We start from the raw sequence: 27976 nt of genomic DNA, 5'->3' as shown, positions 1-27976 counted from the left end.
GAGGCCAAGTTTTAGGTTGCCCAAGGTCACGCGGTCAAGCTCAGTTTATCTTTGGGGCCTCTGCGCGGCCGATTCCGGGGCGGCCGATTTGCTCGCCAAAATTTGGCCGGCCGTTTGGCAGGGCATCTGACGGGTAGCAACCAAACGCACCCTTGATGCGGAGCCGCTCCAGCTCGCCGGCGCCGCCGCCAGTGGCGGCGCTGGCTGCCCTGCCGGACGACGACGACATACTCGAGGAGGTCCTCCTCCGTCTCCCGCCGCGGCCCTCCTCGCTCCCGCGGGACTCCCTCGTCTGCAAGCGCTGGCTCCGCATCCTCTCCGACCCCCGTTTCCTCCGCCGCTTCCGTGCATTCCACTGCCGGAGCCCCCAGCTCCTCGGCCTCTTCTTCGAAGATCTCGACGATGTCCCCCGCTTCATCCCGACGCTGGACCCACCCGACCGCATCCCCTCCGCGCGTTTCTCCCACGCGCCGCTGCCCGGCCGCGAGAGCTGGAATTTCCTCGGCTGCCGCCACGGCCTCGCCCTACTCCTCAACCGTACGCGCCTCGAGGTCACCGTGTGGGATCCCATCACCGGAGACCAGCTCTACGTAGCCGCCCCGCCGGAGATGTTAAACAGCGAAGGCGCCGAGTTTGTCCGCCATGGCGCGGTACTCTGCGAGGACGGGCGGGTGCCACTCGAAGCCTTCAAGGTGGTTTTGCTGGCTGATGGTTGCCGGCGGCATCATGTGGATGCTCAGGTGTTCGCCTCCCTCTATGAATCTGAAACCAGTGTGTGGAGCAGCCTCACCTCGACATCGATCAGGGCTCCACTTTCGGACCAGCCCAGCATCCTGGTTGGGAATTCACTCTACTGGTTGCTTCTGGGTTATGTGGATGGTGGCATCCTTGAGTTTAATCTGGACAGGAAAAGTCTAGCTGTGATTGAACACCCGGTAGGTGCACACGTTGCAGTATGCCCAAGTCTTCAGATCTTGCGAATGGAGGCCAGTGGACTTGGCTTAGCCAGTTTGTCAGGTGCCAACATCCAGTTGTGGGAGAGGAAGGCTGATTCTGGCTGTGTAGCCAGATGGATGCTACACAAAATCATCGACCTGGGCAAGCTGCTTTCACTGAGATCACCGATGGAGACATGGCATGTGATAGTGGGGTATGATGAAGATGGCCATGCCATCTTTATATCATCTCGTGCTCATCAAGTCTCTATGGTCCAACTCAAGTCAATGCAGTTCAGGAATCTTTTTGAAAGCAAGCTCATCACCGCCTATCATCCCTTCACAAGTTTCTATGCTACAGGTAATAGATCATCGTTGCTTTTCATTCAGGAGTAGCATTTTTCTTTTCATATCTTGTTGCTGCACTATCCTTCATGTGCTAGAGCCTGACTAGCAATAAGCACTGATGAACTTATGCTAATTTTTATGTTCTGCATTGTTATCAAACTGAATGAAAGACAACACAAAAGTTTATTTTTATGTTCTGTATTGTTATCAAACTGAATGAAAGACAACACAAAATGTATGCCTAAATTTTTCATTCAGTGTTTTTGCCTGAACCTTTAGTACTGACCTTTCTCAGTAAAAGGTACGTATTTGTTGGAACATGACAGAAAGATAAAATCTGAACTTGAACTCTCTGGAATGTGAAATTAAAATGTAAATTGGCACGTACTGAGGTTTGAAGATTGTTATCGTCTTTGTTCATTTGGTATTTTCTTTCATGATGGTGTTTTATTTTTATGTTAATCATCTGCACGTGTATAAGAAGCACATGTCAAAATTTAAGTTGAATTTTGGCATGAACCCACAATGCCCTGGTCATCCATTCATCGGATTGGATGGCTACAATCCTCACCCCTAAATATGGCATGTACTTTAAACATTTTGAGAACATTGAGATGCTATTTCCACTTTTCAGCATGTTTCTTTGTTTGGTGAACATCATTCCTTTATAACATAAGTAGTGTGGGTTCGTGCACCAACTAGTACATTTTTAGTAGTGAGTTGCATTTCATCTATCGTACCATACAAAATGTAGGGCACTGTTCCTTTACATGCATTCTCCTGCATGTGAAGAGCTTTAATGCCGGATGAGAAATAAATGAAACCCTTGCTTTATTTTCTACAAGGACAACATTTAGTTTGCTCTAAGCATTCATGCTGATTTTTGTTTCTCAACTTTGTTTGAGCATATTTGGTTTAGGCTATTTAGAATAAGTTGTAACAATGTCACTTCAGGAAAATAGTTCTAAATACCTTCTTTTTTCTTGATCATCTAAACATTTGGTGAACATTTTCTCAGTTTGAGTTGTGATTTTCATTTTGGTAAGTTTCCATGTCACTTGGGCTTATTTCTATGGTAGGCAGGGGCATTGGCAGGGAGTATGCTGGAGCTGAAACTTCAAACAATACATGAGCTGGCTGTCCTTCGATCTGGTAACTTGTTCTGTTAGTATAACAGGTACGCCAATTTACCTTCTGTTATTTGTATGACAAATACCATTTTAAATGCCAACATCTTGACTATATTATTTGAGTAAACCACACCATGGGTGACCGAACGTGTAAGATTGGTTCAAGTAGGTCACCGAACTCATATTGTTCATTTGAGTCATCAAATTTGTTGAATGGATCATCTGACGTTATTAGAAGGCCAACAATCAGTGACCAGTGATGTAGGACTGTCAATGCAGCTCTTAGCTAGGCGGGGTTGTATTATGTATCAACTACCATGAAAGATGTACCTTAGATCTTAATCTTCTATTTGTTTCATTGTCATCCCCACTCCATCCCTGCTTGCCTGAACCAAATATTTGGTTCTGTTGGGTATCAAGAGCAAGCACTCAAGAAACCATGACACCTGCTTACGAGGGAAAAAAGCTTACCCCCCCACCCCCCCTCCCCCCCCAATGGAGTCAAGAAATAGGGGAAAGCATATGGATCGAAGCTACCATATTCAATTGATGTGATTAGGAAGGCTCTTGCTGCTTTTCTTCTGCAGCTGCAAATGATTTGCAGCCTATTCTCTGTAATGATGATTCCTGTGGATCAAAAAAATCAGCCAGTAAGGATGGACCTTGTAACAACCTGTGGCCGCCAGCTGAGTCGCCGAGGCGTGAGAATATAACAGATAGCATACAGATATAGGTGGGAGGCCGGGCGATGAACCCTGAACCCCAGAACGAATTCTCATTTCAGAGATAATAAACATGTCCTGTTCAGTTACAGGATGCTTGGCTTATAAGCGCCAACAAAGACACAGACCATGCGGGCCCACAAACGCCTGACTAGCACTAAACTCATACATCGATGGCTCCAGAAGAACTTTACGCTTCCTCCACCGTAGCAGTTGTGACAGAGCTCTGCCTGCTGTCTTTGAGCAGAGCTTGTGGATAAACAGTGTGCGCTGTTTCACCACATAGTTTCATGCTAGATCTATGTCTCCATAGCCTTTCTGTGTTATCCATATCTCCTCCGTGCTGTATATCTCATAGCTTTGGTCCTGTCTATCCTTTGATTGCTCTGTTTCCACGAGTGAAACATTTTACACCTACTAATCTTATAGAAAAATTGAGCTAACTAGTACACCAAGTGATGAGACTATATCTATTAGCCTCAAGAACACAAGAATTTTAAATAGTTTTAGATAAAATAATATAGTTTAAAGGTTCCAGAAATTTAAACGATTCTGAACTCACATTACAACTTCACACATTTCATTTGGGAGTATAAGTTGACTTATTCAAAGCTACCGTAGTCCTTAGCATCTATATCATGAACCATTCTGACATTCTCATTTTCTGTTTTGTTCATCATGCCATCCTCTAAAATCTAATTGCCCTCCATTTGTATCATTTTGTAATCACATATTGTTTTAATCAATCTAGCACTCATGGCAGAAATCAGTACCCCTCCTGAGTGTGCATATTTTACCTATTTATTTAAAGCAAAGGATCCTGCCCAACCCTGAAACTACTTTCATGATTGCTGACCCCTCAATTCACTACTAGGTAGTCAGGAACAAAGGTGCTAACTGCTAAGGTACAATATCTAAATGCTGGAGGCAGGGCTGATTCAGGGTAGGTATAATGGTATATAGAAGATTTGGCTGTCCCAGCTCAGCTCCTATGTGAGGCTGAGCAACATCAGCATGGGATATGGTTAGCACCAATGTCATTACCAAGCTGGTGCTGAGAATGAGATACTATACCATAGCTGAGGGGTCACTTCAGAAATTAGTTTTGGCTAAAATATATTTTACGAAGTGTGTTAAAATAGATCAAAAATAGGAGAAACACCATCTCTTCAACTTCATTCTCATGTGTATAGCTACAGATTTGGAGCATGTCATCCAATACTAATGAGTCACTTTTTTTAAGTTTTAGCTGACATATACAATTATTTTTCAAGAAGCTTCCACTACCATCTGTGCAGAAGACAGACACCTAAGGGGCCATGCACTGAGTTTTCAATTAAACATTTCAGCAGACATACTGCCATCATCAACTTGTTTTTTATAGGGAAAACTTCGATTTATACCCTTGAACTATTGCAAAAATTTGATTTTCAACCTTCAACTACAAAACCGGACAACATAAGCCATCCAACTATCGAAATCGGGCAAATTTGGCCCTTGGGGTGGTTTTGAAGGTGGTTTGTATTTTTTTAAAAAAAATAAAAAAATCTCACTAGATATAAAAATCAAAACTAATTCATTTTAAATCAGAAAAATATGAAACTAGTACCAAAATTTTTCTAAAATGCAACCTATCTATTATTGCTCTATTTGAATCTTAGTTATTCAAAAATAATATGCATAACTATAAGCAAACAAATATTATGAACACAAAAAAATTAGGTGTGAATAATTGGCAAGTATTGTGCCAATAGATAGGCTACATTTTTAGAAAACTTTTGGTACCCATTTCGTAATTTTTTAACTTAAAATGAATTACTTATGAATTTTTTTAGTTTAAAATGAAATATTTTTAATTCTCACAAAATGGAAAACCACATTCAAAACCACCTAAGGGGCTAAATTTGCCGGGTTTCAACAGTTGGATGGCCTATGTTATCTAGTTTCGTAGTTAAAGTTTGAAAATCGGACTTTTGTGATAGTTAGAGGGTGTAAACCGGACTTTCCCTTTTTTATATCTTTATATGCTGGCTCATGCTTTCCCCATCTGCATTCTTTTCAAGTATCATATTTTCATGGTGAAGCCAATATTTATTTGCTAATGTTTTTTTTGGTTATATATGCCCCCTACCTTTCTTGTGTTCGCATGCTGCCTTCTGCTTCCCATCCTTGGCTGATTTGTTTTTCCTGGATCTAACTTTCCTGCTTTATTTGCTGCCAGTTTTCCACCATCCTTCCATTGCCTTCTACATGGCCCTCCCTGTTGTGTGTGCCTTGGGCTAGTCAGTCTACTCCCATCCCTGCCCTTTCACTTCTTGCACATATGTGTGTTCCTGTTCATAGATGTCAAGCTAGGCCTGTTATGGGCTGAGTAGAGCCCATAGGGAGGCCGTGGTACTGTTCACGCGTACTGAAGCTCGCGAACAGTACCCGTGGGTGATTAGGGTTTAGCAAGGGCGTCTAATCTATAAAGACGGCCTAAGTCCTAGGATTAGAGTCATCGAAGAAGAATAGAACCAGCCTTAGGCGGCCTGTTCTTCGGCGATCTGGCCGGGTTTCCTGCCCGGCCAGGCGTTCCAGTCTTGTTCCTCCTCCTGATCTAGCTAATCCATAACAAATTGGTATCAGAGATCCAGTGCAGGGGCATCATCATCCACCATGACTGGCCCTAGCATCGATCCTGCGACCCTCTCCACCATATCCGCCAAGATCGACTACGCCCTCATGCAACTCTCCATCATCAACGAGCAGCTGGATTCCCACGAGGAGCGCCTTGCGCGCCTGGAGAAATTCCAGCAAGCGAAGAAAGTGGGTTCGCTGCTCAGGCGGGCGACACTGGCCAGCGGCTACATCATCGACGGCGTCCCATCTGCTGCACTACCGTCCTCAACAACGTCGCCGGTAGCCGCAACTGTGCCAGCGCTGTTCCACACTGCTGCACCATTTACTGCATCGGCGGTGCCATCACCGACAAAGACGGCGTCGGCTACAATTTTGCTGATCCCACCTCCTGCACCTTCAGCGTCGCAGGAAGTAGGGGCAGTAACAATATCCGCCGCTGCCTCGGTTGCCTTCAGCCGCCCCATCATCTCCGTGAAGACCCTGGAGGGCAACATCGACGCCGCCGGCCATGCCAACAGCAAGGTCCTCACCCGCGACACCAAGCTAGCCGGCGGGATCCACAGCAAGAACGAGGTGCCCGCTACTGGCGTCAAGGCCGCCAGCGGCGGTGACCTCGGGGAAGCTAGGGCCTTCGACCTCGGCGCCCTGTCGGTCCTCGCCGCGCCGCCGCTCGGCCATGCCCAAAACATCTATTCGAGGGGGGCATCACTTGCCTTCGCCTGCTGCATCTGACAGCCCGCTGGCCGCGCTCGAGCTACTCCATCAGCTGGCTCTCACCCACCCTCGACCCGCCGCTCGTCCACGGCGTCATCTCCGGCCTCGCGCTCCAGTTCTGCGGCTTCGCCTCCCGTCAGGCTAGCTTCCGCCCGAGCCGTGATAGGCCTTTTGGGCTCGTGGGCTATATCCTATTGGGCGCATCAGCCCATAAGGAGCCAACAGCTGGGCTGTTTTGCTGTGCTCTTTTGCTGTGTGGGCTGCTGAGTTGTTGCTGATTCTTGTGGGCTGAGGCCCTTGTGCAGACACGTATACGGCTATTTACGTGGGATCTAGGAGGGATGCGCACACTGCTGGTTCAGCCTTTCAAGTTATTCATGTGGAAGGAGGCAAATACCCGGTGATCATGGCGGAGGAGATCAAGATAATTTGCTATTTCTTTTAGTCACCACAATAAAAAGCCGAGATGTAAAAGGCTTGTTTCTAGGTGATAGATTTGTGTCGAGTCAAGTCGTCTTCCTCTTTGCAGCTCGAGGGCGAGCTGCTTAAAAATGGGGTGAGTAATGTCATGGTAGTGGGGCTGGGCCTAGGCTAGGCCTGTTATGGGCTGAGTAGAGCCCATAGGGAGGCTGTGGTACTGTTCACGCATACTGTAGCTCGCAGGGTGATTAGGGTTTAGCAAGGGCACCTAGTCTATAAAGCCGGCCTAAGTCCTAGGGTTAGAGTAATCGAAGAAGAATAGAATCAGCCTTGGGCAGCCAATTCTTCAGCGATCTGGCCGGGTTTCCTGCCCGGCCAGGCGTTCCAGTCTTGTTCCTCCTCCTGATCTAGCCAATTCATAACAATAGATTGCTGCTTTCACTCTTTACAACACCATGTCCACCCTCCATTCTCTAATATTTGATGTTAGTTTACTTCAATTTTGCACCAACCAACATCAAATATTAAAGGGTGGATGTAGTGCTTTTCCTTCATTGTACATAGTCTGCCGATGCTTACATGGACACTTGATTCAAACAATCCGCATCAGTTTCTACAACTTTGTACATTTGTTATTCACATCGGTTTTTTGTTGTGGAGCTGAAGCAAATGAACCAAATTTCACGTGTTTATTATTCCTTTTTCAGAAATAGGGGTGATGGTCCAGGGGGAAAAAACTAGGGGTGGTTTTTGAAAACAAAAATAGTTATGGCTTACACTTCCCAGCAAATCATGGCTCTATTTTACTACTGAATTGCTGAAAAATGAAAAATCAGAAATCAATAGATGTTAGATATTATCTTCCTACTGTTGGGTGCAAGCTGACCGTTGATGCTGTTTTCTTCACAGATTCGCAGAGGCTGGAGGTGCCCATAGCCAGCAGCGGATCCAGGAGGGGGGCTAGGGTGGCTCCAGCCCTCCCTAAGTTCTCCTAATTACACGTAAAACACTGTAGCAAAAGCATCAAATCACCATTAAATCTTCACACAAATCAACATCTCTATTGTTTCAGCCCCCCTTGGCTCTCATCCTGCATCCGCCACTGCCCATAGCCCAAGATGAAGATGAAGATTGAAAAAACCACTGTGGTGTGGTTTCATTACTTTTGTGTGCTGTTAGTGTTACCTGTTATCTTCCACATGGGATTGGCGTTCCAGGACTCGCCAACTATTATTTGGACCTGTCAAATTTATCAACCTCTTGAATTTATTGGTTCCAGAGTTGTTAATCGCTAGTAGTGTTATTTTGAGCGGTTCTGATTTGATGAGACACCCAAACACGCTTGTATATACTCATGCAACAATGGTCGTGGCCGCACCAACGGCTAATGTTGGTGAAGACCAGTGCTGCCGCCAGGGACAGAAATTAAACGATCGGCACAAAAATGAATGGTTCTCACTGAACTCCCAAACATAGTAGTAATGGAGAAATGGAGGCCGCGACATGCTTAGGAATGAGGAGCCAAACGTGTAGCTTCAGCTATGGCAATTGGCAAGGAATGAGATGGTGTTGCCGCGCGTGGCGAAACGGTCTTACTATAAAGGTCAAACACGCACATGTCGGATTGCACAACTACATAAATATTTTTTTAAGAAATATCTCTTTTTTTTCTAGAGGTGGATGAAAATTCCCACACTCTGAAAAAGGACGTGGCTAATGTACGGCCGGCCGTACGGCCGCTCTATATTTGGACATGAAACAAAATCCGTAGGACTACCTTTCCTATTTTTTCTGATCGTTTTTTCAATTGTAGGCATACGTATAGTAGGCTTCTTTATTTTTTTTTTGGAATCGTTGGCACACGCTTGGTGAGGAAGCGGGCTAAGTGCCGAAAAATGTTGAAGTGAACCAAAATGGTGTTTTTCCGAGAATATATATAATTGGAGCTTAATAAAAAAATCCCAAAGACTAGGAAAAAACTGAATTTAACACGCACAAATTCAAAAGAATTAAGATAATAACATTCTCATGTAAATAAAATATAATGTAGCAGTTTAGATGCATGTGTGAACTCACTATCTTAGGTTGATGGGGTAGGCCAACTATAATATATATTTCTATTTTCACTCTATGACGATTATCAGAGGTTCGTCACAGAAACTGTACCCAGATTGGAGCCCATACGGGTTATTTGCAAATCTGTGATGAAAATCCATAAATCGTCACAAACGCGTCCTATTTATGACATTTTCTATAAACGATTGTGGGTAGATTGCTAGATGCCCGGGACCACGTTACTAATATTTCTTTCTCCTCCTTCGTATTAACCTTTTTGATTTTTGCCGATAAATGATGAGCTACAAAAGGTTTGGTTTTTTTCGTGTCACAGTTGATTACTCCTTTTTTTTCATTTTAAAGAGTGGAATTCTTATTTTGACCCATTTTGATGGTCAAATACCACACAAAATTGAGGCATCAAAAGGAATAAATGCTAGCATAGTATGATTTATTAACGAATTCCATAGATGCTGGTCTGAAAATATGTACAGGTGAATTTGGGCCAAAAATGCATGAAACAAACAAGTATGATCCAAGGCATGAATTTCAAGCCAATCACAAGCAAGCACATGAATCAAAGGGCCCACTTGACAGCCTCACATGAGAAGAGAACGCAGCCATGAGCAAGTTGTTGATGGTCATTAAGTGCAAAATATGACCGTCAACTATACTCATAAAAGAAGGAAAACCATGCCTCTTACTCACATATTTGTATCACTAACCTAACTCTATAGTTGTTTTGGAGAAATTATATTTTCAGGAGCACAAGTCTGGAATAAGAAGAAAACACGAAGAATACGTAGACGAAGTCACATAATATCGCGTCCTGCGTAACACAAGCAAAAGAGGCCCACCAGGTAGACCAAACCGACCAACCAAGCCCCGGCACTGACCATCTGATATCAGGGCCCACCCTGCAGTCTACTAGAGAAGGACGGGGGCCAGTGGCGGCAAGGTGGGGCCTGCCGAACCAGGGGTTCGGCTGAACCCACCCTTGCTCCCATCCAGGTGCATTTTGGCGGGAAGCTCGATCCTATCCTCCTGAAGGTGGTTTGGCATGTTTCCATGTATGAAGATGGCGGGAACCGACCTCCACAGGCTATAAAAGGAGCCTCTCATACCACACACCACACCACATGCACCACTTGGAGAAGCCTCTCTCACACTCTCTCTTGTGACTTGTACTCCTTAAGATAGTGGAGCTAGGCTAGTACTTCATCTTCTTGGGGAATCCAGTCGTCCTCGGGGTCGGCGAGCAATCCTCAGCATCTGGTATGGCTTTGTATTCCGACATTCGTTATGCTATTCATAAAGAGTTCGTTCATGGTTATCTTGCTATGTTCCTAGCTTGCCTAGCCATGATCTGTTATTCATTAAGTTGTATTAGTTGCCTACTTAGACGAGATGATCTAGGTAAGGATATCGGTTCGTTGTGCTTTCGGGCTTGCCTTAGCATCTTACCTGTCCATCCGAAGGGTGGGGGACCCGGGGGTGCTAAGGTAGTGACCTCATATGCGGGCATGGTGCCCGGGTATGTGGGATCCCTCAGATATGACGGTGCTCCACGGTTTGACTGGGGTAGACCGTAGGTGGTGACAGCCCTGTCGGTCCGCCGAGAAGCTGCTTCTCGGTTAGCATACTCCCCGACGTTCGGGTATCGTGTAGGAGTTCATACAAAGATGAAATGGGATTGGATGTTCTCCAGTGCGGGTCATTCTCCCCGATGTCCCTAATTTTCCGGCACCTGCAGTTCTAAGCATGTGGCTAACATAACTTCTCTGCTAACATGAATAGTATACTAGGATCTTGTTTGCCTATGCTCCCACTAACCTTAGGTGTATTTGTTTATTCTTTATTCATGAGTGTTAGCTGATCTATGTGTGTCACATTACCTTTGATTATCATTTATTATCACTTACCCCTGCATAATCAGCAGTCTGCACCTTATCTCATAATGTTATGGTTATGTATCTAGTAAACATCTTTACACACCATAGCCATCCCTTGGGAAAATATAAATAACGATACCCTGAATACTTCCGGGTGAAATGCTACAACAGTATATCCGTGCGCTTGCAGATCCTTCTGTAATCATTAAGACATACCGCACGGTATTTCATGGCATTGTTGCTATGAACCTAACCCGTTCATAGTGACGGTGCTATGGAATGTCCGCCGGCATTTCTGGCGGCGTTGCTGGGAATTAACCCCTCCTAGTAGCGACGTTAAGAAATGCCAACACAAGTGACATGTCATCAATCCAAGGCAATCTCTTCTCGACCAATCAGGCCTGAGTACAAGGATCCATGGGCCCACCAGAGCACCTAAACCAACTTAAGACAAGGCCACTCACCTGTGTTTGACACGTGGGACCTTGCGACGACTCAACCGCCAAAGGGGAGGCTGATTGGGCCTGGCCCATGGTCAGCCGACCAAAGGTCGGCGCCACCGACCTTCCCCTTCCATGTGTCGTCTTCTAAGTGGATGCTAAAGTCGGTTCCAGGTGCCAGAGCTCCAATCCTCGGTCGAGACACCCCTGGTTCCCTTCAATAAATATGAGGGGGGGGGTTGGAAATACAGACACACCAATACACAACACATCATCTCTTCACTCCCTTTCGGAGGTTTGAAGCTCTCCATGGAGGCTTAGTTCTGCTTAGATAGAGCTTAAAAATTAGGGGTAGAGGTACTCAGGAGGTGCGCCGGTCTGCTAGCGCTATTCTCCAATTTGTACCTCTACGAGAGTGAGGGGGAGTCGGGGAGGTGTCGTGGTTGTCAGCCCCCGGTGTTCTTCTCCAGCTTGTATCTCGACGGATGCTTATCAATCAAAGTAAGTGTTCATGATCTTCTTTGTGCTTTAGTTTCTTAGTTAAGTAGTGCTAGTACCCTAGTTTTTTATGGGATCAATAGTTCACTAGTTTAGTGGATGCCTCTAGAGTAGGACTCCTGATAAAGAGGGATAATTCTGTACGACTCTAGAGTTAGTAGAAGACGGTGTCGACATGATGTCTAGACTAGACTCTACCTGTTGATTGTTGTATGACCCCATGGTTTGTAGAGGTAGCCTGCAGGTGGTGACAGTCCTGTTTTGTGCCATCGTAACCCTCCACGTTCGGGTATATGACAGTAGCCTTATTATCGGAACTTCTGGTTTACCCAGGCGAAGCTGATAGCCCGAAGTAAACAACTAGTTAGCTCTATCTTACCTTTGATTCGGAGCCTTAGAAATCCTCTCTGCACCTTACCTCTTCGGTAGTGTGGTGTCCTTGGATGAATCAAAGCCTTTAGATAATATACTCACATTCCTCAGTGGATACGATACCCTGGTATACTCCTAGGTGAAAGCTCCAACGATATCCGTGCGCTTGTGGATTCTATTCATGACGCTCCAAAACGTCAACAGAGGCAAATGTGGATTAGTTATGTGGAACTTTAATAATTTTTATTTCATATCCATGATGTGTGTAGATGGATCATTTAGTATGTTTGTTCTCTGATGGATTGATTAAATAAAATGGAGAGTTTGAAAGGATGAGGGAACAAATTGCAATATTTGATATTCCTCCTTCATTTGATGATCTTTGTGTTCGGGTTAGCTCAATATTCAAAGTTGGAGAACAACATAGTGAACTATGCCTTTGTGGTAGATTCGATGCCGGTGATAAAAGAGCTCACTATGCGGTAATGCCAATTGAATCGGATAATGATTGGATATTTTACAAGGAGTTGGTCAAAGGCTCTCAAGTTGGTTGTGCGAAGGTGATAATTGAAGTTTGTGATAGTGTGACATCTAAAGATAGTAATATAGAGGTCCATGAAGAAGAAGAAGAATATGATGTTGACATGTCCAATGAGCCTAGTTCTGAGGGTGAAGGAAATGATGTGAATGAATATGGCAATTGTCTTGTAAACAATGACTTTGACAAGGCCAAGCAAGATGACGACGCCATTTTTGAGGGATCAGAGGAAGATGAAGAAGAAATGAGGGAAGTTATTACCTAGGAAGATAACTCGCACCACAGGGAGTGAGAGGCAGTGGATGTTGAGCCTAGTTATGTTGTTCATCAGCGCTCGTTTGTTCAAACATCTAGTGTTGTTGAGCCGCCACCTCGGATGATTACACTTTCTGGTGTTTCCTTGTCCCCACTAAGTCCGAAGGAGTTGCTGCAACTTAGGGATGTCCATGTGAGCGTGCCATCGATCCCTCTGTTCCATGCACCACCAAAGAAAGCGTATTGTGATTCCGGATTCCGCCTTAATGCTCTCGAGCCCGATAGTGATCAAGAGTTGATAGAGAAAGGGATGACATTTGATAGCATGGAAGATCTGAAATTCTTTCTTAGGGACTACTCGGTGCGGCACCATCGACCCTATGATGTGGTGCACTCTAGCGCCAATTTGTGGTACACAGTGAGTTGCCAGCTTGGTTGTGGTTGGAAGGTTTGGGCCCAACCAATTATCAATGTACGAGAGAGATGGAGAATCACAAAAGTTAAGCAGCCCCATACCTGTGGTACGTCACGACCATCAGAGTTTCACTCCCAGTGTACGGCTCGTTATATTGGAGGCTGGATTGCTGCAATGGTGCATGCGGACCCCAACATTTCTGTGTCCGCTCTCGTTGAGGCTATCGTGGGATTCACCAATTATCGAGTGAAGTATGGTAAGGCATGGAGGGCGAAGCAGCATGCTATGGACATGTTGTGGGGTGATTGGAAGAATGTTTATGGAAGGGCACCACGTCTTCTGCATGCAATTTTTCATTATAATCCGGGGATGAAGTGGTGCACACATGCAGCAGGTCAACATTAGTTGTACAAAGGCGTAATGATGGAAGTAATGGACCGTGCATATTGGTGCTTTCCCCAGTGTGCAGAGGCATTCAAGCATTGCAAGCCAGTGATCAGTGTTGATGGGACCTTTTTGACTGGGAAGTATAGTGGAGCTTTGTTGATCGCAACCGGTATGGACAGGGAGGAACGTTTGATACTGCTTGCTTTTTCTTTGGTGGAGAGTGAGAACAATGACAGTTGGTCTTGGTTCTTACATTTAGTAATCTCTTTAAAAAAAACTACTTTGCAATCTTCATTCACACAATCGCCACGGCCCACCTTGCAGGCACCTATTCCCACCGCCGCCACCACGTAGGCTGCCCGGCCGACATCACTGTCTAGCCCACCCAAACGATTAATTGCCAGAATGCCCATTCAACTTCCCCAAATTACCCTTGATTTTTCATACCACCTCGGTATACTACCCATACTAGTGGAGCACGAGATGACTAGTATGAACTAATTTAAGCCTTTAGATGTAAATAATCTAACGGTGTAGATTGGGTGCACTCACTACTACAAAACCTCAATTTGTCCCGGTTGCCAACCCCCTTTAGTCCTGGTTGTAGCAACCAGGACCAAAGGGTCTGTGACGTGAAGAAAAATTTTGTGCCCTGCGGGAGTTAAACCCAAGACCTCTTGTCTCATGCACAGGATCCTTACCATTCCACCTATGCAACACATATGACTCTACATAGGATGCCTCCCTTTTTATACTAACCCGTAGAGAGCCCTTTGATTTGGGTTGGTACCACCAACCGAGACTAAACATAGACTTTTAGTCCCGGTTGGTGGCTCCAACCGGGACTAAAAGCCCCTTTCGTCCCCTAGCCGTTGGAACCGGGACTAATGTCCATATTAGTCCCGGGTCCAATACTGGTCGGGACAAATGTAAAGGATCAAAGACCATTTCTGTAGTAGTGACTCTATACCACCCCCTCTTGTATGGGGCACTGTAAAAGACCTCCAAAAATAACTTCACATCACAGCAGATTTTACAGTATACAACCTCCAGTCACAAGTGCAGCAGTCATTGCTAGAAAGCAAGACCTTCGATTCAGTGTTGAAAAGAACATGTTACAAGTTGGAACCACGCTATCCCGGAATAGGGGGTTCTATGCCAGGTCCAAAACCGAAATCATTGCCGGATTTTGACCCAGCACAGGGTCGAAAGCAGTGATAGGCATGCCTATCACTGTCGGGTCACTGTTGACGGTCCTTAAGTGCCATATCTTACCGTCAACTCTTGCAGAGAACAGTGACAAAGCAAACACCAAACTAGAGATAGGATTTTAATACTAATCATTTCCACAACTTTTGGTGAATCACTGTTTTCAGGAGACCATGTCTGCATACGGAGGAAAATCGTGCTCAAACAAAGATAAAGGTACACTTCAAAGAATTGTCTGAGAGCACAAGAATTGGAGGGCCACGCCACAAATCAATTCAACCCCCAAGTCCAAGTAAAAAGACACTTCTGACAAATTAGAGGCAGATACAAGGATCCAAGGGCCAAATGACATACCAAACCAAACAAAACTTCAGGGGAACACAAAGGAGCAATACCAGGGCCCACCTATCAGTTGTCTAGAGGAAGGAGGGCCTGAGGGGGCACCATTTGGTGCCAGCCGACCCACTGGGTCGCCCGACCCCTTACTAAGCCCAAACAGGCCCATCTTTTGCCTGCAGACTCCCACCGCACTGCCTACGCCAGCCCCCCATGGTTCCACCTTGGAAATTCACTCAAGGATCCACCCTTGGAGGGCTATATAAGGAGGAAGAGAGCTCCCCATTCAACACACAACAAGAGAAGCAAAGAGCTCCACTCCAAGGTGAAGCCGTAGTGCTTAGAAATGGGGAAAGAGTGAGGGGTAGTTCGGAGGGGCGCCGGCCTGTCGGCGCTCTTCTCCAACTTGTACCTCGACGGATGATTCTTTCTTAAGTAAGTGTTCGTGATCTTCTATGGTAGTTAGTGTTTTAGTAAAGTAAGTTTTATTCTTTATTTGCTTGCGGGATCATCGCCCGTTCTAGTGACGGGTGTTCTATCCTATGGACTCGAGTCTTGAGACAGAGACTGGCCGGGGCTAGAATAGTAATCAATAGCATGATGTCTAGGCTTGAGGTTACCTTTGTTTGCATCCCTTCCCCACAGTCTGTCTGGGTAGGCGGCAGGTGGTGATAGCCCTGTCCGTCCTTCGTAGTCCCCTATGTTCGGGTTGGGTGTAGAGGTAATAGCCGGATACTCTTGGCAGACCAAGAGTAAGCCGGTGCCCGAAGTGAGCAAGTAGAGGTGGAACCTATTATTACTAGCACTCTAATCCATAGGAATCCTCTCTATCCTCACCTACCTACCTCTTGTTTGTCCTTGGACGAACCTGTTAGAAGGTTAGTACCTCCGTTCCTTGTGGAAATACGATACCCTGAATACTCACGGGTGAAGTGCTACAACGGTATCTCCGTACGCTTGTGGATCATTCTGTGAACATTAAGAAATACCAATGAGCATTTCTGGCGCCGTTGCCGGGGAACGGTTGCTGTATTGCCGTCGAATCTAGTTCGTCCTCGTATATTTTCAAAACAAAACAAAAAAAAATCTGTTTTCTTTTTTCTTTAGCTCTACCTTCACCCCTGCTACCCATTTAAATCTCGTATCTTTTTGCTTTTCTTATTTCTACCTCTACCCCCGCTACCCTTGGAAGGTTATCCTCGTACACACCTTCCATCCCTGTGGGGTGAGTCTTTAGAGCCATCCTCTCTGGACTTAGTTCCTTATCCGGCTACGAGATTCACCCTCACGTCTTATCGATCGATGCCAATCAAATCAAGTGAATCAAAGTTCATTTATTAATCCTTTATTTTGATTGATTCCCAATAGAAGTTATGTTCACCCTTCCTATCAAATGAACTTCTATTGGAAGCTTAGGATGGATTGTTTTGCCACCACGTTCATCTTTGATGAAATGCAAGGCTTTCTACCTAAGGAGGGGATGAGTTGAAAGAAATTCATTTCCCTCGTGACCCGAAGTCGGAATTGTTCAGTTGGCCCACAGAGTTACACATCCTCTTTCACTATGGGACCATGAACATTATTGAGTTGCTCTATCCGGAGATCAAGCCATGCTCATCCTTTGATATCTCCAAGACCTTTCTTCTTTTGTGCCAAGTTGTTGCGAGTCTTATGATCATCTTAGGGTTTCCTACCATAGATGCCCTTTAGGATGGTTGTTTGTGGTTCTTCTTATCATAATATCTATGCAGGGCTCGTTGTTGTATTTGTGCACTAACCTTGCAGCTTGAACAACGATAAATCAACAAATGGTGGTAAAGCTGGGAATTACATCACCATTGATAGCTGTAGGAGGAATCCCCATGGTCGAGCTTGCGACCATAAACAAAGCATTGCCGGGAGATAGCCCAGAGCAACATAAAAAATAATCTTTCTCCTAAACAAAAAAAAGTAAGAACATGTTTTTAAGCATAGTACGCACCTTCGGGTATTCTTGGTCCTAACCATTTCAGGTGATGATTAAGAAGAACAGGGGACATACGATGCCCAAGAACATGAGACAGCATTAGCTGAACACTTTGATGCTCTTTGGAGTTGGAACACACTCGAAAGGAGATCATGAAATTGCACACTTGACTTCCACATAAAAGTCCAAGTGCGGGGGAAATCACTGAGCGTCTCGCTGCAAGTTCTAGCCAACCAAAGGAGTATCCTTGTTTCAAGGTGTCAGCCTTGCCTTGCTTGAAAAGAAAAAGAGAGAGAGAGAGAAAAAAAAGAGAGAGATAAAAAAAGAAGAAAAAAAAGAAACAAATAATGAGAGATAAAGGAAGAAGGAAGGTGTGGGAGAGAGCCGGCAACCTTCACATAAAACTCCATCTGGTCCTGGCTCCACAGACTCAAGCAGCTCACGCACGCACACAATTAAGAAAATACTCCGCTTCCTTTCCAGGCCTTTGCTGCTCCATTCAACACACCATCACCGTAGCAACTCCAAGATATCCATCCTATATGCTGACGGTATGTAAACTCGGGTAAGCAAAGGTAAGGTTCACCAATCCTTTACTCATCCTTATCTCCATAGAACTTGATCATGCAAAACTCTTGCTTCCTTTGTTTATGTTCGTATGCTCTGGTTTGGATGTATTTGGATGGTACATCCATAGGCTTTTTAAATTAAGTGTGGTGCTTAGGTTAAATAGCCTTCTTTAATTAAGTTTGACATGGTGTTGAATTTTGATTAATGAACTTTGGGGTAATACTACCATAAACTTTGGATGCATGTCTTTTTGGCAAAACCCCTGCAAGAAAGTTTTCAAATTTGTTGGGTAAAGTCACCAAGTTCATGCTTGAGATAACAAGGCCCTTTTCTTGCGCTTCAAATAATAAAATTTGCACAACATAAAAAAAGGCATATGTCTGTGTAGTTTTATCTCAGCCTTGTTTGAGTTTTGCTGAAAGGATAAAAAAAATTTGGTGAACTTTAAATAAATAAAAAAACCTCTTTGCTAAAAAAAGTGAATCTCTCTCTCAAAGAAAAAAATTTTTGGCAAGCATTCTGGGATCCGTGCTCTTTATAACTTTGAACCTGATTTTCCTTAAAGCATGGATGTGAACAACAAATCTAAAAAAAACATTTCTAAATTCTTTAAGCATTCCTAGAGTATTTGTTGTCCACTAACATTTTGTAGGGAAGAAAATAAACAACCAAGGAGCAGCATACAATAACTCCATCATCAACACAACGCTCCTTGGTCACATGAGAAGATAGATGCACGAGGAACCAAACCGAACAAATGCAAAGCTTTGCTTCATGTATATGAACCAAACATGTTGCACATCATCGACGGTTCAGCATGCTAAAGAATAGGACAGAAGGAATCCAAGGAGGGATGGTCGAGCTTTTGGCTCGACTAAACCACCTGTGACTTCATGCGGTTCCCTCTTCTTCCTTCTTCAACGATGGTATGTGCAACACATTCCTCACAAACTCCCTAAGTTCTTGAGTTTAATGAATTTCTTTGTTGATCACTAAAATTAAACTCAATGAACCTTGCCAATCCACTTGTGCACTCCATGCGTTTTGATGAATAAACTTGCATACTCTTTATTCCTTGCATTCTTTCTAGTTCTTGTGGACATATATCTTCATAGGGACCCCATGCTATCTAAGTAATTGACTAATGAGATATGATTGGATGAACGGAACCATGCTCTTCCTTGCAAAGTACTTGAGATTTCTTTTCAAAAAGAAAAAAAATATCAGTATCTTGTCTCCTCAAATTAATGAAAATTCCTACCAAAGCCAAAGTTAGTTTTTAATGCACAAACCTTCATATACAATTTGACTTTGCTTTCAGTTTTGTCAAATTCTTTGACCCTTGTTAGAGACTTGTCATACTCTCATGATCAAGATCACATACACATCCACTCACATGCTATACTTCTACACTAGAAGATAGCAAACATTTTTCATCCACCTACATAATAAAACTCCGCGACATACCATGACTCGTTCTCTCTAAAGTGACCATCAAGTATGTGGGCTATGCAAAAAGAAATAAAAGATGCATACCTAAATAAGGTATGCCACATGCTCAAAAGGCATATCAAAAAAAAAGATGAAGAAAAGATGCATACACAAAAGAAGGTATGCCACATGCCCACAAGGCATGTAAAAAAAAACATAGAGAAAAAGAAAGAGAAAGATAGTCCACATTCATGGAAAATAAAGAAGAGAGACCGATCATGCAAAAGGAGTTCATTCACCCTCCACCAAAAATACCCACACACTTGCACATCTTGATCAGATTGTATGACTTGTTTATGCTTGGATCTTGTTTTTGACTTAACAATATAAGCAAAGCAAACATGCCTCTTTACTCCTACCCTGAGCTCCACATAAGCTTGATTAGATGATAGGAGAAAAGAAGGTAGCAGCTTTGCCTTGGTGAGGATCTGAAACAAAAAGAGTGATTCGAGAGAATAATTTGAGGAGCAAGACTATTCTTCCTTTTCAAAATGTAAAACCCCAAGTTTCTAAGCAGGAAGAGCTAGGAAGTTGATATCCTTATTGTTCCATTCTTCAATTACCCAAGAAAGTATAGTAGCCACTCAAAAAGTTTCACAAGAATTGGAAGAAGCTTGGAATGACTTGTATGCAGGTTATATCAAGGGAGATGCATCCACCTTGGTCCGTCAACCTTTACTCGAGGACGAGCAAAGGGCTAAGTGTGGGGGTGTTGTTGACGGTCCTTAAGTGCCATATCTTACTGTTAACTCTTGCAGAGAACAGTGACCAAGTAAACACCAAACTAGAGATAGGATTTTAATACTAATCATTTTCACAAGTTTTGGTGAATCACTGTTTTCAGGAGACCATGTCTGCATACGGAGGAAAATCGTGCTCAAACAAAGATAAAGGTACACTTCAAAGAATTGTCTGAGAGCACAAGAATTGGAGGGCCACGCCACAAATCAATTCAACCTCCAAGTCCAAGTAAAAAGACACTTCTGACAAATCAGAGGCAGATACAAGGATCCAAGGGCCAAATGACATACCAAACCAAACAAAACTTCAAGGGAACACAAAGGAGCAACACCAGGGCCCACCTATCAGTTGTCCAGAGGAAGGAGGGCCCGAGGGGGCGCCATTTGGGGCCGGCCGACCCATTGGGTAGTCGGACCCCTTACTAAGCCCAAATAGGCCCATCTTTTGCATGCAGACTCCCACCACACTACCTATGCCAGCCCCCCATGGTTCCACCTCGGAAGTTCACTCAAGGATCGACCCTTGGAGGGCTATGTAAGGAGGAGGAGGAGAGCCCCCCCATTCAACACACAACAAGAGAAGCAAAGAGGTCCACTCCAAGGCGAAGTCGTAGTGCTTAGAAATGGGAAGAGAGTGAGGGGTAGTTCGGAGGGGCGCCGGCCTGTCGGCGCTCTTCTCCAACTTGTACCTCGACGGATGCTTCTTTCTTAAGTAAGTGTTCGTGATCTTCTATGGTAGTTAGTGTTTTAGTAAAGTAAGTTTTATTCTTTATTTGCTTGCGGGATCATCGCCCATTCTAGTGACGGGTGTTCTAGCCTAAGGACACATGTCTTGAGACGGAGTCTGGCTAGGGCTAGAATAGTAATCGATAGCGTAGACGTGGTGACTAGGCTTGAGGTTACATTTGTTTGCATCCCTTCCCCATGGTCTGTCGAGGTAGGCGGCAGGTTGTGATAGCCCTGTCCGTTCTTCGTAGTCCCCCACGTTCGGATTGGGTGTAGAGCTAATAGCCGGATACTCTTGGCAGACCAAGAGTAAGCCGGTGCCCGAAGTGAGCAAGTAGAGGTAGAACCTATCGTTACTAGAACTCTAATCCATAGGAATCCTCTCTATCCTCGCCTACCTACCTCTTGTTTGTCCTTGGACGAACCTGTTAGAAGGTTAGTACCTCCGTTCCCCATGGAAATACGATACCCTGAATACTCACGGGTGAAGTGCTACAACGGTATCTCCGTACGCTTGTGGATCATTTTGTGAACGTTAACAAATACCAATAGTCCCGACCGACAATGGAGGGGCCATCCATGCTGGTTGGTGTTACCAACCCTCAGTGATGGTGCACCATTCGCTGCTAGTTGATAACTTTTAAAAATGTTTTTCACTGCCTAAGATAATGTTTCGCAAGTCACAAGTCACGTTATTTTTCGCGCGAATATGCTTATGTGCGGCGTTTCGGGGATTCAAACCCCCAACCTCCAGCTTTGTGTGAACCCTCTCTACCATCCCGACTACACCATCACATGTGACTAGAGATGAGATATTTTTCTTTTAACATTACTTTAAAATATCTTGTATTACCTATTTGGTGACCATAACGATTTCAAATGAAAATCTTGTCAACTATATGTAGGTCTCGTCAATCTACAAATTACATATAGACTACTACTCCATCCGAGGCCATTTGAAAATTTTAAAATTCGTTTGTTCAAATAGATCTAATACTTGTAACACATATTTCAGTACCAAAACGACCTCAACTGAAAATCTTGTCAACTACAAAGTTGTAGATCTTGCCTGATAAACTAATTTGTAGATCTTGCCTGATAAACTAATGCTCCATTCCTGATAATGATGAGTTTCTGCGCAGATATGGCACTTGATTTTTCATGGATATAACTATCATCATGTTGTTGACAGCCTCTTCCATTGTGTTTGCTTCTTCAGGTCAGGGCTACGGCAATGGTGGAGATAGTGATCTACTGCACTGGTGCCTCTTTCCGTAATCCTTAATGGCCACTGAACCACTGCTACAACTTTAATTGCTTCCACTGGATTGGTGTCTCACGCTGCCAGCGCGCTACTTGGAGCTGCTCGGCAAGTCGGCATGACCATCCATGGATTGCTGACTGCTCAAATTGGTAACATCTGATTTATGTATGTCATTAACCTCATCAGCAGCAACCTCACGGGTTCAATCCCAAACGATATATATTGGAGGACACAGGTCATCATTAATTCCTTGATTCGAATCATCTGCAATGGCCATGTTTGGTAGCACACATAGCATGTTTGTGGAGCATGTGATGATGTCCATTTCGCAATTCTGGAGGTGATGGTCATTCCAAAAATTATATCTCATCTATTGTGTGGACCGAGCAAGGTAGGGTCCATCTTAGAAATACACTATATATATGACTCCTACATGTGACCGGACATATTAGAAAGCAAGTAACACCAGCAAGCTGCTCTTTCGCAACAGATTTTGAAAGACAAGTCAGCTATGGCACGAGTGTTATGCATGGTTCCACATGTGACTTGCATTACAAAGCAGTTAAATATTCCTGGCATGCTACGGAGGAGAACAGCTTCACTGCGACTTACAAGCAACAATAGGTTTAACCCTTCAAGACCTTACTAGCTAGGGCGACTTCGACATCATCCGCATCACATTGGAGCCTGGTGAGTTGCGTGTCCTCTCTGTGTGGCAGATATATGATACAACTAATCTAACTTTTTTTTAGTCCATCAGTTGAAGGTTCAATTTCGTTGTTCCATTTTTTTTTATCTCACTGATCCGTAACCCCTTTTAGTATAATAGTATTTGGCGCAAACATAATAATCACAATAATTACACAATAAGGGTATTATAGTACTGTACTGAGAATTTGTATGTTTTGTTCACCAATTATACATATATGGATGAGCAGCATGTAACATATATTGTCCAAGTGGTAGAAAATGCATTGATGCACTGCTCGGACCAACCAGCTGCCAATGTGGAGATCAGCCCCCCTTCTCAGCGTCGTAGCAGTGTTGCTTCCATGGAGCACCCTAATTTGGGTGCCGACAGGCCGAGGGACCCCATTGACGACATCACCGTTAGGACCCAATGTGAGCTTCTGGTTCTTTATGGGAAAAAGCTCAAAGTTTGTGCTGAGGGTTATGCGGAAGTCCAAGAAGAGGGCGGGACAATACATTGCCAGCCGATTCCTGAAGGATTCGCCAGAGTCTTTGTTGACCGAATTACTGAAGAACGCTGGGAAGACATGGACCTCCCGATCCCTATAAGTCCTGAAGAAACAGAACTACAACATGCCGTACACACATGGATTGCGTGGCCAAAGCGCGACATAAGATTGGTGCAAGCAGACACAGATTCCGCTCGGTGCTCAAGGCAAAGATCACCAACGCCAGCTGACAGGAATCCTAGTGTTGCACATCATCGACGGTTCAGCATGCTAAAGAATAGGACAGAAGGAATCCAAGGAGGGATGGTCGAGCTTTTGGCTCGACTAAACCACCTGTGACTTCATGCGGTTCCCTCTTCTTCCTTCTTCAACGATGGTATGTGCAACACATTCCTCACAAACTCCCTAAGTTCTTGAGTTTAATGAATTTCTTTGTTGATCACTAAAATTAAACTCAATGAACCTTGCCAATCCACTTGTGCACTCCATGCGTTTTGATGAATAAACTTGCATACTCTTTATTCCTTGCATTCTTTCTAGTTCTTGTGGACATATATCTTCATAGGGACCCCATGCTATCTAAGTAATTGACTAATGAGATATGATTGGATGAACGGAACCATGCTCTTCCTTGCAAAGTACTTGAGATTTCTTTTCAAAAAGAAAAAAAATATCAGTATCTTGTCTCCTCAAATTAATGAAAATTCCTACCAAAGCCAAAGTTAGTTTTTAATGCACAAACCTTCATATACAATTTGACTTTGCTTTCAGTTTTGTCAAATTCTTTGACCCTTGTTAGAGACTTGTCATACTCTCATGATCAAGATCACATACACATCCACTCACATGCTATACTTCTACACTAGAAGATAGCAAACATTTTTCATCCACCTACATAATAAAACTCCGCGACATACCATGACTCGTTCTCTCTAAAGTGACCATCAAGTATGTGGGCTATGCAAAAAGAAATAAAAGATGCATACCTAAATAAGGTATGCCACATGCTCAAAAGGCATATCAAAAAAAAAGATGAAGAAAAGATGCATACACAAAAGAAGGTATGCCACATGCCCACAAGGCATGTAAAAAAAAACATAGAGAAAAAGAAAGAGAAAGATAGTCCACATTCATGGAAAATAAAGAAGAGAGACCGATCATGCAAAAGGAGTTCATTCACCCTCCACCAAAAATACCCACACACTTGCACATCTTGATCAGATTGTATGACTTGTTTATGCTTGGATCTTGTTTTTGACTTAACAATATAAGCAAAGCAAACATGCCTCTTTACTCCTACCCTGAGCTCCACATAAGCTTGATTAGATGATAGGAGAAAAGAAGGTAGCAGCTTTGCCTTGGTGAGGATCTGAAACAAAAAGAGTGATTCGAGAGAATAATTTGAGGAGCAAGACTATTCTTCCTTTTCAAAATGTAAAACCCCAAGTTTCTAAGCAGGAAGAGCTAGGAAGTTGATATCCTTATTGTTCCATTCTTCAATTACCCAAGAAAGTATAGTAGCCACTCAAAAAGTTTCACAAGAATTGGAAGAAGCTTGGAATGACTTGTATGCAGGTTATATCAAGGGAGATGCATCCACCTTGGTCCGTCAACCTTTACTCGAGGACGAGCAAAGGGCTAAGTGTGGGGGTGTTGTTGACGGTCCTTAAGTGCCATATCTTACTGTTAACTCTTGCAGAGAACAGTGACCAAGTAAACACCAAACTAGAGATAGGATTTTAATACTAATCATTTTCACAAGTTTTGGTGAATCACTGTTTTCAGGAGACCATGTCTGCATACGGAGGAAAATCGTGCTCAAACAAAGATAAAGGTACACTTCAAAGAATTGTCTGAGAGCACAAGAATTGGAGGGCCACGCCACAAATCAATTCAACCTCCAAGTCCAAGTAAAAAGACACTTCTGACAAATCAGAGGCAGATACAAGGATCCAAGGGCCAAATGACATACCAAACCAAACAAAACTTCAAGGGAACACAAAGGAGCAACACCAGGGCCCACCTATCAGTTGTCCAGAGGAAGGAGGGCCCGAGGGGGCGCCATTTGGGGCCGGCCGACCCATTGGGTAGTCGGACCCCTTACTAAGCCCAAATAGGCCCATCTTTTGCATGCAGACTCCCACCACACTACCTATGCCAGCCCCCCATGGTTCCACCTCGGAAGTTCACTCAAGGATCGACCCTTGGAGGGCTATGTAAGGAGGAGGAGGAGAGCCCCCCCATTCAACACACAACAAGAGAAGCAAAGAGGTCCACTCCAAGGCGAAGTCGTAGTGCTTAGAAATGGGAAGAGAGTGAGGGGTAGTTCGGAGGGGCGCCGGCCTGTCGGCGCTCTTCTCCAACTTGTACCTCGACGGATGCTTCTTTCTTAAGTAAGTGTTCGTGATCTTCTATGGTAGTTAGTGTTTTAGTAAAGTAAGTTTTATTCTTTATTTGCTTGCGGGATCATCGCCCATTCTAGTGACGGGTGTTCTAGCCTAAGGACACATGTCTTGAGACGGAGTCTGGCTAGGGCTAGAATAGTAATCGATAGCGTAGACGTGGTGACTAGGCTTGAGGTTACATTTGTTTGCATCCCTTCCCCATGGTCTGTCGAGGTAGGCGGCAGGTTGTGATAGCCCTGTCCGTTCTTCGTAGTCCCCCACGTTCGGATTGGGTGTAGAGCTAATAGCCGGATACTCTTGGCAGACCAAGAGTAAGCCGGTGCCCGAAGTGAGCAAGTAGAGGTAGAACCTATCGTTACTAGAACTCTAATCCATAGGAATCCTCTCTATCCTCGCCTACCTACCTCTTGTTTGTCCTTGGACGAACCTGTTAGAAGGTTAGTACCTCCGTTCCCCATGGAAATACGATACCCTGAATACTCACGGGTGAAGTGCTACAACGGTATCTCCGTACGCTTGTGGATCATTTTGTGAACGTTAACAAATACCAATAGTCCCGACCGACAATGGAGGGGCCATCCATGCTGGTTGGTGTTACCAACCCTCAGTGATGGTGCACCATTCGCTGCTAGTTGATAACTTTTAAAAATGTTTTTCACTGCCTAAGATAATGTTTCGCAAGTCACAAGTCACGTTATTTTTCGCGCGAATATGCTTATGTGCGGCGTTTCGGGGATTCAAACCCCCAACCTCCAGCTTTGTGTGAACCCTCTCTACCATCCCGACTACACCATCACATGTGACTAGAGATGAGATATTTTTCTTTTAACATTACTTTAAAATATCTTGTATTACCTATTTGGTGACCATAACGATTTCAAATGAAAATCTTGTCAACTATATGTAGGTCTCGTCAATCTACAAATTACATATAGACTACTACTCCATCCGAGGCCATTTGAAAATTTTAAAATTCGTTTGTTCAAATAGATCTAATACTTGTAACACATATTTCAGTACCAAAACGACCTCAACTGAAAATCTTGTCAACTACAAAGTTGTAGATCTTGCCTGATAAACTAATTTGTAGATCTTGCCTGATAAACTAATGCTCCATTCCTGATAATGATGAGTTTCTGCGCAGATATGGCACTTGATTTTTCATGGATATAACTATCATCATGTTGTTGACAGCCTCTTCCATTGTGTTTGCTTCTTCAGGTCAGGGCTACGGCAATGGTGGAGATAGTGATCTACTGCACTGGTGCCTCTTTCCGTAATCCTTAATGGCCACTGAACCACTGCTACAACTTTAATTGCTTCCACTGGATTGGTGTCTCACGCTGCCAGCGCGCTACTTGGAGCTGCTCGGCAAGTCGGCATGACCATCCATGGATTGCTGACTGCTCAAATTGGTAACATCTGATTTATGTATGTCATTAACCTCATCAGCAGCAACCTCACGGGTTCAATCCCAAACGATATATATTGGAGGACACAGGTCATCATTAATTCCTTGATTCGAATCATCTGCAATGGCCATGTTTGGTAGCACACATAGCATGTTTGTGGAGCATGTGATGATGTCCATTTCGCAATTCTGGAGGTGATGGTCATTCCAAAAATTATATCTCATCTATTGTGTGGACCGAGCAAGGTAGGGTCCATCTTAGAAATACACTATATATATGACTCCTACATGTGACCGGACATATTAGAAAGCAAGTAACACCAGCAAGCTGCTCTTTCGCAACAGATTTTGAAAGACAAGTCAGCTATGGCACGAGTGTTATGCATGGTTCCACATGTGACTTGCATTACAAAGCAGTTAAATATTCCTGGCATGCTACGGAGGAGAACAGCTTCACTGCGACTTACAAGCAACAATAGGTTTAACCCTTCAAGACCTTACTAGCTAGGGCGACTTCGACATCATCCGCATCACATTGGAGCCTGGTGAGTTGCGTGTCCTCTCTGTGTGGCAGATATATGATACAACTAATCTAACTTTTTTTTAGTCCATCAGTTGAAGGTTCAATTTCGTTGTTCCATTTTTTTTTATCTCACTGATCCGTAACCCCTTTTAGTATAATAGTATTTGGCGCAAACATAATAATCACAATAATTACACAATAAGGGTATTATAGTACTGTACTGAGAATTTGTATGTTTTGTTCACCAATTATACATATATGGATGAGCAGCATGTAACATATATTGTCCAAGTGGTAGAAAATGCATTGATGCACTGCTCGGACCAACCAGCTGCCAATGTGGAGATCAGCCCCCCTTCTCAGCGTCGTAGCAGTGTTGCTTCCATGGAGCAC

General features: G+C 44.0%; 1 protein-coding gene and 2 long non-coding RNA genes across 3 annotated transcripts; all 3 read left to right on the top strand.

Moving 5' to 3' along the window:
* Positions 1-206: 206 nt before the first annotated feature.
* Positions 207-1331, top strand: LOC120639887 (the record flags this gene model as incomplete). The annotated part of the gene is made up of 1 exon (XM_039915812.1): positions 207-1331. A coding segment is annotated over one exon (1125 nt), but the record flags the coding sequence as incomplete, so codon positions are not given.
* Positions 1332-15598: 14267 nt separating this feature from the next.
* On the top strand, positions 15599-20786 carry LOC120639717. Its single transcript, XR_005661626.1, has 2 exons — positions 15599-18750; positions 20160-20786. It is a non-coding gene; the product is annotated as an uncharacterized LOC120639717 (long non-coding RNA).
* A 2700-nt stretch (positions 20787-23486) lies between these two features.
* Positions 23487-25656, top strand: LOC120642864. The gene is made up of 2 exons (XR_005662759.1): positions 23487-23620; positions 25030-25656. It is a non-coding gene; the product is annotated as an uncharacterized LOC120642864 (long non-coding RNA).
* Positions 25657-27976: the final 2320 nt, after the last annotated feature.

Source organism: Panicum virgatum, chromosome 7K, assembly GCF_016808335.1.
Source record: "Panicum virgatum strain AP13 chromosome 7K, P.virgatum_v5, whole genome shotgun sequence".
Classification (NCBI taxonomy): Eukaryota; Viridiplantae; Streptophyta; class Magnoliopsida; order Poales; family Poaceae; genus Panicum; species Panicum virgatum.
Note: the sequence above shows the minus strand (reverse complement) of the source record. Positions and strands in the feature narration are given on the sequence as shown.